This window comes from Cyrtonyx montezumae, unplaced genomic scaffold (assembly GCF_038088225.1).
Source record: "Cyrtonyx montezumae isolate F1298 unplaced genomic scaffold, pur_monq_1.0 scaffold_10, whole genome shotgun sequence".
Taxonomy (NCBI): Eukaryota; Metazoa; Chordata; class Aves; order Galliformes; family Odontophoridae; genus Cyrtonyx; species Cyrtonyx montezumae.
The window spans coordinates 15,044,866-15,058,172 of record NW_027071826.1 but is presented as its reverse complement, the minus strand read 5'-3'; the positions used below and the strand labels follow the sequence as shown (position 1 = coordinate 15,058,172).

Here is a 13,307-nt window from a genome sequence, read left to right as displayed (position 1 = left end):
CTCCAGCACTCTGATCATCTTCATGCCTTCCTCTGGACCTGCTCCAACAGCTCCACATCCTTCCTGAGCTGGGGGTCCCAGAACTCCAGGTGGGGCCTCACAAGGACAGAGCAGAAGGGGGGAATCCCCTCCCTTTCCCTGCTGCCACTTCCCTGTTGATGCAGTCCAGGACACTGTTGGCCTTCTGGGCTGCAAGCACACACAGTCGATGACTAACACTTTTAGCTGTCGAAGCAGGCATAGAAAGAAGAAAAGTGGAACTAGATCTGTAAGAAAACAGTACAAAAAAGTCAATTAAGAAGTAGGAAACAATTGATGATAATGCTGGGGTGAAGAGTAGAAAGATCTATAATGCTGGAGAGAAGTCATGAGGGGAGAAAAAGCACAGACAAGATGAGCTGAGACAGCTTGCAGTAGCTGGTTGCAGCGCCTCAGCTGTAGGGCAGGAAGAGGGCTCCTACATTTGCAGATGGCATGCAAAGAGTTTCCTGCTAGTACATGCATAGTTTTTGTTGGCAGAAGTGGTTTTTAAGGGCATGCAAAACCATTAAAATTATACTGTTCTCCATCAGACACACACATTTCCCACTTCCTTTAAGCCCTTGCTATTCAGGTGCAAGAAAACACTACAAAAGCAAGAAGTAGCAACTATATAGATCCTCATCAATGGAGACACCAGGACTGCTCATGAGCATACTTACTCATGAATCCATCAGATCTGATTTAACACTGTTTTGCCCAGAGTGATCTAAAACTAACACAGTGGAGGAACATCTTTACGAGTCAGAAGGCCTGATGGAAATTGAGCAAATAAGCAGTACAGTCCTTCCCCTTCGACAATGCTGTTAATAAAGTTATCTAAAGCACTCTATCTCTTTGCCTAATTTTCTTATGGACAAAAAAACTATGAATGAATTCCAGATATGAAGAAATTGAAGGTTACCAAACTTATTTTTAGCTAAATCCCAGCTTAAGCAACACAAAGTCTATCCCACATGGCTTGTGCCTGCCCTTTTTTCCATTTTCCTTTCATACTGCTTCGAACAAGCAATCCTTGTTCAGATAAAATTATAATTCTAAAAAAAATAAAAAAATAAATAGTTCCCAAGATTTTCCCTTCAAAATCACTTCCCTTGTTCTCAGTGTTTCACTCACAAATGGCCACAGGGGTCCTACAGAAGCATTCTCAAACTGACAGGAATTTTCTGTCTCCATAGAAAACAGAGATGCTGCAGCTCAGCGTCTCTGGGTGATGAGCAGCGCAAACACATCTGTAGATCAGGCATTTTGTGGGCTCTCAGCACACAGGTTTCGGGTAACTAGAAGAAAAAAAGAAGGGCTCTACCAAAGGTGCTGAAAAGCATTTTCATGGGTTTCACGAGAAACAGATAATTTTAGTCAGAGATATTTAAAGCAACAAGGAAACATAGCCTTTCACATCCCCTAACCCTCCAAGCTCTCTGCAGAATGGTAAAGTAATCAGGCTGGAAGCACTGCAAAATGCTCACTTTGGTCCTTCCCAGTCATACTTTCCTACTCCTTGCAGAAAACTCTCTCTTCCCTCCAATGCAAGTCTCCTGAGATGCCTCAGCAGTTCCCTGTGGAGTTGTCCTTCCCCATCTGGAATACCCGTCTTGAATTTTCATGCTTTCCACTTAGCAGCATGTTCCCAAACACCAAGAGCTTTACTCGGTAAAGTAAATGCCAGTAACCTCTTACGCTTCCATAGTGTCCCAACTAATGAAGAAAGTAGTTGACCCAACCTCACTTTGGTGAGGTGATCACTTTGTATGTTTCATGGATCTTCATACGGAGAAGGTATACACTGATCCCTGCATGAGAGCCCAGCTCCGTTCTGGCTCTGAAGGGGACAAATCCTGATGTTGGAGAGTAAAGGGAGCCTTCTTGAATTTACCTAATGACAGTAGTTTAGTTCTCCCATAAAATATCTCATACCACATATCAAAAGCATGATATTTGATATTAGACTTTGACTCTATAATGGCCTGCTTTATTTTTCTTTTCAGATTACCACAGACATCCCTTTGTGCAATATATCCTTTGCAAAGGCTAATTCCAATGCTGGGGCCCATTACTCTTCCTTGTTCCAGTACACACATGGTACATACTTTGGCACAGCATTACCACCTGAGCTAATGCTCGCTTGTAATCTTTCAATAAAAACATATATTTTAACTAGAGTCGATCAGAACAGCATCCAAGAATGATACAGAGAGCTGACCTTAGAATTTTTTGTGTCATTTTGTGCTTTGCTTTGAACATGTTTAAGTTCCTAGTTTTTGTGCAATAACCACATTTTCATGGTCCTTTCCTCAGCAGAAATCAATTCTGCCCAGCATAGGTGGCTTGTAGCAACATTCCCAATTTTTCACCTTGCCTCAAACACCTGTAGCACTGCCAGCACCTGATATTTCCCAGCTTTGACAAGCAGAAGGCAATTATTACTGTGACATCTTTTTCTGAAGCTTTTAAAACTATTATATATTTTTTTCATCTAAGAATTCAAAACCACAATTCAAACATCTCCCTCCCAGCTGGATTCAGGTTCAGCAGTGCAAGGTGTTGTTGATCTCTTGCCCTCTCTGCATCCATTCAACACCCAGGCTGTGGGTCATCACACAGGAATCAGCAATTCCTGCAGCATTCCTTCCATCTCCCATCAAGTCATTCACCTCTGGCTGAACTTTAAACCTTTTAACCCAAACATCTGGATGATCAGAAATAATTTCCGGTGACAGCATGTGCAAGTGATAGATCATTTTTTTCTAAGCTAAGTTCTCTTCAACATTTCTTACAATAAATTCTATTATTTGTCTTCTAGAAACATCATGCTCTGACCCCAATTTAGTGAAATCAGGAAGGCCCTCTTCCTTCACAACCAGCTGAACAATATCTGATAGGAAGAAGGTTTCCATAAGAAGGTTTCTCTGAGAAGGATCTGGGCTTCAGATTTCTTGATGAGGAGATATGGCAGAACACGATTCCCCCAAGTACTTTGCACAGCAGCCATTCCTCTTACTTCAGGCAGATAGATACCCCTGCCGTGCAGCACGCAGTTTGTTTCCTCTAATGTGCTGACTTCAGAGAAGGGGGTATTGCTAACAGCACAGGCCCCAGCCTTTCTCAGAAACCCATCCACTACCGGTTCCTGCCTGAATGGGATCCCCTTCAAACATACATCCATAAATAGAAAGCAGGGTCCACAGGTTTCGCAAGCTGCATATGTGGACTGAGATACTCCATTACCAAACACCATTACTTGAATTGTTACACTCTGAACCATTTGTGGCCCTGTTTGGCACAGTCAGCACACCCCAGACTGCTTTCCACCCAGAGCTGGGGCAGCCTGGCACACACAGCTTCAGGCTCCTGTGCAGAGGTGTCCCACTTCCTGAAGCTCTGCGTGACAGGTTGTCAGCATTTCACGACCATTCCCCTTTTCTTCTTGGAAGCGAGAAGCCTGAGGAGCTTTGGCAACTGCCTCTACCACTTCTCTCTTCCAGATAAACCCCTCCCAGCTGCTCCCACCATCTTACACCACCTGGGAGTCACCAAGTCAATCAAAGAACAGTTCAAATCAGTTAGCTGCTATGAGCTGACTGCAAAACGACAGCAAATGTCACAGCAGGACAGCCTCCTGTAACAAAACTTTCCTTCATGTTCTTGAAAGCACCAAGAGCACAACACTGTGCTTCAAGGAGACAAAGCGGCTTCAATATTAACAACCAGCTGATCTGTGTTATGAAGTCCATGCTTAAAACTACCCTGTACTTGAACAGTACTACACAAATTTTGTTTTTATTCAAACTCACTAGGCATGAGGAAGTAAATAATTGCAAATAATTCAGAAAGTGACAATTAGCATTTAAGTGATCAGGCAAGTATTCACGGCAAATCACATCTGCAATAACCGACATCTCACAGACCCGTTCCAGCCTGCTGGCAACCAGGTGCATGCCTCCAAAAAGGAGCTGCAACCAAAGAAACACCTGTCTCCCACATCAGGGACCAGGCTGAGAATTGAACTTGACATGGAAGAATATTTTGGTTTACCAAGAAAATCAGATTGCTACATAACATATCATTTAAACACTGTTGCTCAACCGTGGCTTGCAATTAAAATAGCAGAGAAGGCAGGAAGTTCCTTTTGCTATTGTCTTTATGTTCAAACATGAGTTATTTCTCACTTTTGTATGGTATCCTGAAATTAGTTAGGCATGAAACACTGTGCAAATGCACACTTGGTCAAAATGAAAGCACATATAGTGCTGCCTGATGCCATCAGGGAGGCTTACAAGTCTCATGGCCTGACTGTACTGCAACACACACAACAGTCAATTTGCATCACTAGTCCTCCTGAAGTCTTTAGCAACGAGGCTACAATTAAACAAAGATTTCTGATATGCCTTTTTAGGCAACGTTATAAAAACAAATGCAACTCTGCTGCTCAGATATGAAGGCTTACACACAACACTGCAAAGAGCTCCATCCAACACTGTCAATCTGGTATATTTTCCAAGGATAAAAACAGTACATCAATCTGTTTAATTTTAATCTTTATTATAAACAATTTTGTAGTTTCCAGAATGGGATTACTACATACCAGATAACAAAAACATCCTTAGCTGAATCAATTTTAGATTTTACTAGATTAGATCAGAACCAGAAAAACAAATATTACTGGAGGGGAGAGGGGAGGATTCAGACTATTCCAAGAAAAAAACAGCTTTATAAACATGAAACAATTAAAAGATACGCATTTCATCATATATACATAAGCAACTGATGACACCCTGGACAGAAACACATGAAGAACTTTCCTGCGCATAAATAGATTTAAAAGTATATTTCTTTCGCGTGTATATAAAATTATTTTGCTTTCTATTCTGAGCAAAGTTCTTGGAGACAAACAGATTTCGAAGAGATGGAATCCCACACGTCATTTAGGATGCGGGCTGCCACGCACACAGATGTGATAGTACAATTTACACAGCATTCCTATACAATACTTGAGCTCCTTATATACATACTTACAAGTCACTTTTGTACATGAGATGCCACTCTTACGATTCTAATGACATCTCCCCTGAAAAGGCTGCATAAGTTCCAGTGTTTGCATAAAAATTTCAAAAAGCAGCACACTTGGCTTTCAGAGTCAAGGATCCACTGAGCTGGAGCTATATAGGGAAGGCAGTGGGGTGGTAACACTGGCCCCTCTCTGTGTTTAGACAACCCCAGTGGGGAAGATTAGGATATGATCCTTGAACTTTGTGTGTTACCTCCATAAAATGTGGCTGTGGCAAGAACTGATTTTAACAATGCATGGATAAAGCCACACACTTTTGCTCTTCAGCTTTCTCTTTTAGCTACTTAAGACAAATGTCTGGTTATGTTTTCCGGGAAGAAGTTTGTCTTTTATGTATCCTTTTCAGTAATGCTTTCAGTTATTTATCAACAGGGGAGCTGGTTTCAGCACATACGTATTACCTGTGAAACTCTTCCTTAACTACTGCAGGTAGGAGGGATGCACACTGCAGCAATGAGAGGACCCTGCTAAGCTTCTCCTGCACAGGGAAATGCTCAGCATCTGTGAGAATCAGGTCTCAAGTTTGCTGTGGGATTGGGTCAAGCTTCCACTTTGTTTCAGGCACAGTGTCAAAAGAAGGGCTGGGAGTTTCTCTATTTTTCTTAATCATACTTTGTCCAACTAGAAAACAGTACCGGAGAACATTCAGATCAGCATGCAGGTAATGTCTTTTAAGACCTGGCACAGTGTCTAGACAAGGACTACCCAACATCGGCAGTGCAAACACATATACTATGAGCTGCACCCACAGGTTACACACAGCCATACTCATACCAAACTGTCTGCTGATCCCCCTGGGGGTCTGGAGACCCAGGAGTGCTGCTGGAGCTGCTTCCTCTCACAGGCTCCTCCAAAGCCCCACAGCTGCCATCTGGCAGCTTGCTCTGGGACCTGGTAAGCAGGACATCACCCTGGCTTTGCCCTAGGGAAGAACCTCCCTCGGTGCTGGTGGAAACTGCTCTGGCAGAGCCCACTGCAGCCATCTCCCCAGTACGAGGGGTCAGCTTAGGCTTAGTTTTAGAGGGAGCGTGTGGTGTGGGTGAGTAGTGCTGCCCAGGGTTCACTCGCTCCTGCTGCTGCACATTCAGATTGCTGGTGGATGCAGTGGGTGAGGAAGAAAACTGATGGAAGGAGAGAGGCCTCTCATCTTTTGGTGGGGCCAGGGAAAGGCGCCTTGCATCAAGCTGCCGACAGCGAGAATCAACACCCTGCAAGGAACCTGTCACCTTTGCTGACTGGGGCCTCTCTCTTAAGGTTGCCTGGGAGCCTGCTGGTACAGAAGCTCTTGAAGTCTGACAGGCGGTATCCTTGCCCCCACGCAAGTCTCCTACTGACTTCTGAGGGTTCTCCAGCCTATAGGTCTCCGGGCCAGTGGCTCTGAGGAGATCAGCAGAGGCCAAGCTGAACGCCCTGCTCAACGACGTACTCCTCCTGCTGATAGACCCAGGCTGCTGTGGCTGTGCTGTCTGCCGCATGCCACTGGCAGGTTGCTGCTGTGGCACATGAGGTGGCTTAAGGGACTCCTGGGAATTTGCCAAAGGCTCAGGTTCGACCTGTCTGAGGTTTGGCTTCATGTAACTTCCAGGCTTAGCTGCTCTTCCTTCATCACCAGTGACGGCCATCTTTACAGCTGGAGAAACACGACCAGCAGGCATCTTGGCAGCCTCCTTTCTTGACGGTTGAACCAGTGAGTTCCCAGTAGATGAAGACTCATTAGCTTTCTTAAAATAATCACTCAGCAAATCCTCTCTGTTAGTGGAGGCGTCCTGTGAAAAAATACGCACGTGCTACATTAGTGACAGCACTTTCTGTGCAAAGAAACAAGTCGAGCTTTTCATTCAATCCTCCTTCCCACTTATTTCAAGAGACTCAAAACCACAGATTTTATATTTAAGTGTGGAGTAGAAGATACAAATGCTTACAGTGGATGTAAATTCAAATAAAGGGATAACATGCTCATCATAATTAATTGTGACAGCCTTGTTTGCCAGGCTAATTGTCATAAATCTGTAGAATTTTCACCTCACTAGCAACCTGGGCAGCAGCTCTTTTGCTTCCTTTCACATCAGCCACTATCATGGTAACATCACTACTGATATGAATGAAATCATCCATTGGTTTCAGCAGATATCCATGATGTTCTCCCACTTTCCGGAATACAGTTCCTCTGAGTAATACTCTACTGTAATATCATGGATATAAAAAGGAAGAAAAAACCTTGGTAGCATCATAAGAAAGTTACATCACTTCTGCCTTGATTTTCCTCTCCTAGTCTATATACTATATATGGTGAAAGGTTCGGGTACAATGTAATGAGATGTGCATTACAAAAACAGAAAAATGACTGCTTGTCCACACCTAACTTGCAAATTTTAAGTCAGACAATTAACCTGGCAGTAAAAGAAAACATGTATTTAATATTTCATGGGGATAGTCCATGCAAATAAAAAATGGTCACATTTGATCAGCTGCTACTGGACTATTAGTACAAGGCATGCTCAGAATAGTTAAAAAGCACATGCTGTCTTCATGAAGTGCACTGAAACAAGCTCATGAAACATATTTCTTCACTCTTCTCTAGGGAGTGTGTTAAAGCTTAATCTATTCATTTAATTAAAGTTCCAACCATTGCTTCCAGTCACAAAACTCATCATCTGGAAGTGAACACTATCAACAGTAAAAGCAGTTGAAATGCAGCTGGAAGATTTCTATGCTTAATGAAATGTTACAGTGTTAAGATTATTTTTACTTCACTTTGAACTGCTATTATGCACACTGACATTACAGAATTGCTCATTCTCCAAAAACGTGTGTTTATGAACAAGCACTGGAAACACTTTGTGAGCAACCAATGCAAGTAACCTGGCAGCCTTAGTCTTTAAGTAACAGCTGAGTTACAATATGCTTTTATAGGTATTAATATGCTAGCAAAAGCTGTGGTAAGTTGGAAGCTGCTGCCTTCATAGCAAGAACAATGGATACCCTGGGGATATACTGTGAAGCGAATCTCCTATTTCCCCTGTCTGTTCTGTCTCTCATGCTGTCAGGACATGAATGAATGAGGATCGATTCGAGTGACTGTGAAATTTCCTGATGGAGGGAAGGACATAGGGCGTAGCATGATGGATACAGTGCATCAGCTTCTAACAGAAATTGGTGCAATGAAATAATTTCACTCTCATCTAAACTGCGTCGACGCTGAAAAGGAACAAGGATGACAGGATGAAAATGGAGATGTGGTCAGGTAGTTATGGACAACAAAAACAAAATTTTAAACACATCTAAAAGCTCTGAAATTTACTGTAACTAAAGAATAGGAGGAATATTCAAGTGATGCTCTGAAACTTCAAGGTCAAGAATTTACTGATGTCACAGAACAGTACAGCTCTGCTGATCTACTGTTACCAAGGCATTCATTAAACAGCAACGCCTGTTCGCTTACATTACCAAGGAACTGTTCTTAAGATATTAACATGCTTAATTCTGCACCACTTCGCTACTGTACAGTGCTATCAAGAAAAAAGCTTCCCTTCTGGCCAAGCACTTCAGAGTGTGGCATATTCTTGCAGCCAGTGAACACCAGAACACTGCCAGCCAGCATATAAAGCACGGTGAAGCCACTGGAAACTGCCTTCAGCAAGAAAAATATTATCAAATGCAATGATAGTCTTTTCAGACTAGGAGATGGTTTCCTAACTGCATACTCTGTTGAAAACTACTATTAGATGTCATTTCCAGTTAGATTTAGCAGCTGAAAATCACAGAAAATGTATCCATTCACAAGGAAGAATAGCTGGAATTCAGAATGGATGATACAATACAAAAACTCAACAAGTGGTGCTTTTAAAAAGCCCCAGCTCAATACACAGTACTTGCAGTGAGTTATCTCTATTACTTGCCACACCCAATGTAGCAGAATAAATCAAGAAGTGCTCTGTAACAATAAAGACAAGATTAATTTTATTACCTAGTCAATTTTCAAGTTTCAATATGCAAAATTCATAGTTCTCTGGAAGCTTTGCATGTACAAACAACGACCTTCTGTATCCTGGTTTTCCTAGGCCCTTACCCCCCTCAATCAGCTTGGAGCAGTTTAGTGGCACTGAGAAGTACTTACGCTTGCTGGGGATAGCCTGTTGCTCTCTTCCAGGAACTCTTCCAGGGTTACCATCTCACTGCCGGGTGAGGCAGCGCGCTGCCTGCCCGCGTAAGACTGAGATGGAGTGCTCTTCTGAGGTATATCGTAAGAGATCAAACCGTTCCTGTGGAAGGAGGACTCATATCTATTGCTAGTGTCTATGACGGCAGAAGCAGAGTGAAAGGGATAACGGTCCCGGAGCAAGGCTGGCACCTCTCTGCTTGGCACCATGTCTTCACTGCTGAGGCTCTCAGTTCTACCATGGATATGATCTAAAGAACCTGCAAAAAATCATGACTAACATTAAAGATGCAATGTTTCCCTCTGTTCAATAGATTTACTGAGGTAGAAACATTATGACAGTGCTATTCCCACGTAGACTAGGTGGCATTTCTGTCATTATTTTCTCCCCCCCAGAACTCACAAAAAGTTAGGATTAGTAAATGTCTTAAAAGTATTTTTTTTTTTTTGGCCCCTATGTTAAACAAGCACAGCTACTTGCCCAAAGAACAGGAGTAATAGAATTAATCTGGGGGGGCTCTTTACCACCTCTGTGCCACTTGATCTCTCAGTCATGACCGTGTGACCTGAGAGCCAAAACCTGGCTGGAATGCTGAAAGTGGAATTTTCCACAACACTTGATCTCATTTACCCTTCAAAGACTCAGAATTTTAGCAAGTCTGAGTGCACTGGTTACTTATACACGCTGTGCAGAGGAAGAAGAGCAGAGATTTGCTGCTTTAAGAAGAATTTAAAGAGTAGCCTGTTACTTCCCACAATATGATGCCAGTCAGACTGAGGCAAAACGAGACTGCCTGCTTTAAAAGTCACCACTTGCCAGAATCCATCTTAGAAAAATACTTCTTGCCAGTAGTGTTTTGATTCCCAAGACAGCCATGTCCAGATTGTATAATCATTACAGTTTCAAAACAGTCTTCAAGTTTAATTGGAAGGAAAACAGCACTTTGCACGCAATTTTGTGTAATTTCACTTCCTGTTTGTTAGAACTCAGCTGTAAAAGCTTTACCTTTCAAATTGAGTGGTGAACTACTGCTGGATGCATTTCTACTGCTCTCTAGACTGCTTGGCCTGGATACTGAAAAACACAAAACAAACATTTAACAAACATATCGGAACTTCCACTGATTTTATACAAGTGCTGTATGCATTCTGCCTTCTGAAAGTAGGACTAGTACAGCTGAGACACTCTGAAAACATTAACATGATATACAGAGGATGGACAAAGTCTAGACAAAGAAGAAATCATTCATATTTGCAGATCAAGTTGCTCAGGATGACTTCGTTTTTCTCACTTTTATTTTTTGTACAAAAAATACACTCATGTAACATCTATAAACAAATAAACATAAATATTGATTAAGTTCATATGGTAAGCTGTCTGTCTCTCAGTTCATTTCTTTGGAGGGAGCTGGTATCTTTGAGCAGGCAGTACTGCTGCTACAACTCTGTTTCCACCACGCATTCTCCCTTTACTCACTATATATGTATTTTAATTTATTTTTGATCCACTTCCTTACAACATTGTTCAGAAAGATCAGCAGCAAATACATACAACATGCATTAATGAGTCTGCTGTTGAGACAAGGCAATTTGTTTCAATGTCAGCATTACTTTTGAAAATTTATTTTAGGAAAACATCCATTAAAAGCTTCTTAAGAAAAAAAATAAATGTTTAAACCCAAAATCCCCAAATAGTTTTGCATTACTGCATTGATCCTACAACAGTTAACTAAACTGTTTGAGGATAACTCACATGGATGCAAATAAAAGAAGTCTTAACACAGAGGTTTTAGAGTACTTGTGCATGCTACAAGCTTACCATGCTGTCTGGTGCTTGCAAACTCTACCTCAGGGGACTGTTCACATAGGTTATCTTCTGAATTATAGCCTAAAAAAGGATACAAATCAGTCAGAACACAGAAGCTAGAAGGCAGTATTAAACAGAAGAACATCAATCCTTTAGGTCAGTCTCCAACAATGGTGTAAAAGACTGAGATGATCAAGCAGGTTTTAGAGCCAATACTGAAGAGCAGCCAATTTCTAATCACTGCTGTGAGTCACTGGGCAGGGAACCACAGTACAACTAACAACCAAACGTGGTCCCCCAGGTTGATGGCATTAGAAGAGTAAGAACACCTGTATCTGATCAATTAAAACTGATAAAGACAGAGTGAAAAGATTCGTACTGTTTTCACACAAGTGTCAACAGAAGTCAAGATTTACTCAAGTAAGAACAAAAAAGTACCCTGACTTGTACAAACAGCTGGTAGATCAAATGCAGTGCACACCTTTTGGTCTGCTCGGAAGCCTGGAGATGGGGGTGGAAGTGTGCAGGTGAATAGCTGAGGTCGAGCAAGTCCTGGGACCCAGCTCCACACAGGAGTGTCTGGTCACAGAGTCTGCTGAGATTTCAACACTATCACTGCCACCACTCCCATGATGGGAATTCCTCTTTTGCTTCAGATCCATTAGCACTGAGGGGGGAGAAAGAGAAATAAAAACGAGCCGTTGAAAAATAGTGTTAGGAGATATGTACTTATCTTCCCATACGAACAAGACAAGCAGGCACAAGGAAACTGCACAACAGAGGCGCAACGCTTGCAAGCTTTCCCATAACCAGTTCAGTATTGAACAGCAAATTTCTGCCATCGGTTTTTCAATCACGTGTGGTCTCTAAAGTGTGGGAGTGACAAGGGCTGTTTAGTGCCAGTGGGAGGGCTGGTATTATACATGCAGAATTTACTGTGAAATGAGAAAGAAAAGGAACAGACACAAATGCAGAAAAAATAACTGAGGCGAGAAATTCCCATAACATTATTTCTTACAGGTACATTTTATAAGCACTTCAGTAATAAAAGAGAATAATGACAAAGTGCCTTGTTCAAAAGGAAAACACACTGACTTGGAAATTAACTATGATGGTTTGCACATTAAGCTAACTGCTTTCAGGTTTAGATCCTCACTGTAGTAACAGCACAGTCTCTTCAAAGTTAAAACTCCTGCTCTTGCAATGCTCTGCTGCAGTGCCTTTTAGATGGAGTTCATGAGATCTCAGCACGAAGAGAACAAAAACTACCTGCTAAAATATTACTTAAACTCAGACAGCTGGAGATACCTTTCCTAGTGATGAGGTAGGTCACTTCATTTCTTGTAACACTTTAAGGCACCCATAAAACAGAACAAAATTCAAGGCATTTACTATAGAAGCAGCTTTAATGAGATGCAAGGCTCTTGTTTCCTACATATCTCTAAGGAGTACATGCTCAACTATAGTAATTAAAAGTTGAAAAATACAGCAGACTGCAGTGGTCAAAATAAACTTGCAGACAAGAGAGAGTCCAAAGCACAGAACAGCAGCAAAGCTGTAATAGAGAAAGCAGACCAAGTTACTGTCACATCAGATGATTCCTGGAAGCTTACTTCAGAAAAAAATGTTTTATCCCATAGTCTGTGAGGGCTCCATAGCACAGAGTCTGCACTTTCTCTCAGAATTGAGGTTGATGGCACTCTTCCTCGGACAACTACTAGCTAAAGCTTGGCACGCAAAACCACATTTCTAATTGACTTTGAAAATGCACTTAACATCTTTCACAGATGCCATAATTATTAGCTGCCCTTGAAAAAAAACCACTATAAAATCACTAAAAGGGCAGCAATAAGCTTCTGTGCCAGTGCCCTTAGTTGTATCACTTGTAGGATTGAGAAAGGAGACGGATCCTTTGGGTCTCAGCTGGGCTCCCCATGTGTCACAGCACATTGCCTGTGGTGCACACACTTCTCTTAAAAGAGAGCAGGGATGAAAGCCACAAGTTCATTTCAGAAGCTACCAGCTAATGGTCAGTACCAGACTAGCAGGCAGTAAGAATTCTAGGCAACAAATCCATGACAAAGATTATTCCCAATCTTAGGAGAACAAATCTACTTTTTCAAAAAATCTTTCAATACAGAAACAGTAGAAATTTAAACTTTCTGCTCAATTCAAGATTAACTTCATAGCTCTAAGGACTCTCTAGGTAGCAGATTAAGATGCAAGCATCAAGA

General features: G+C 41.9%; 1 protein-coding gene across 2 annotated transcripts in view; it reads right to left on the bottom strand.

Moving 5' to 3' along the window:
* Positions 1-4,560: 4,560 nt before the first annotated feature.
* The window catches only part of CCDC88C (coiled-coil domain containing 88C), an 83,698-nt gene continuing 74,951 nt past the window's right edge, over positions 4,561-13,307 (bottom strand). The window contains exons 26-31 of one of the 2 annotated variants that reach the window (XM_065750977.1): positions 11,555-11,740; positions 11,086-11,154; positions 10,273-10,341; positions 9,225-9,526; positions 8,090-8,305; positions 4,561-6,873 (exon numbers count right to left, since the gene is read on the bottom strand). In XM_065750977.1, coding sequence (XP_065607049.1) covers positions 5,860-6,873; positions 8,090-8,305; positions 9,225-9,526; positions 10,273-10,341; positions 11,086-11,154; positions 11,555-11,740 — 1,856 coding nt within the window. In that variant the 3' untranslated portion in view covers positions 4,561-5,859. The remainder of the gene's footprint in view (positions 6,874-8,089; positions 8,306-9,224; positions 9,527-10,272; positions 10,342-11,085; positions 11,155-11,554; positions 11,741-13,307) is intronic. The other variant, XM_065750987.1, reaches the window with a different exon arrangement.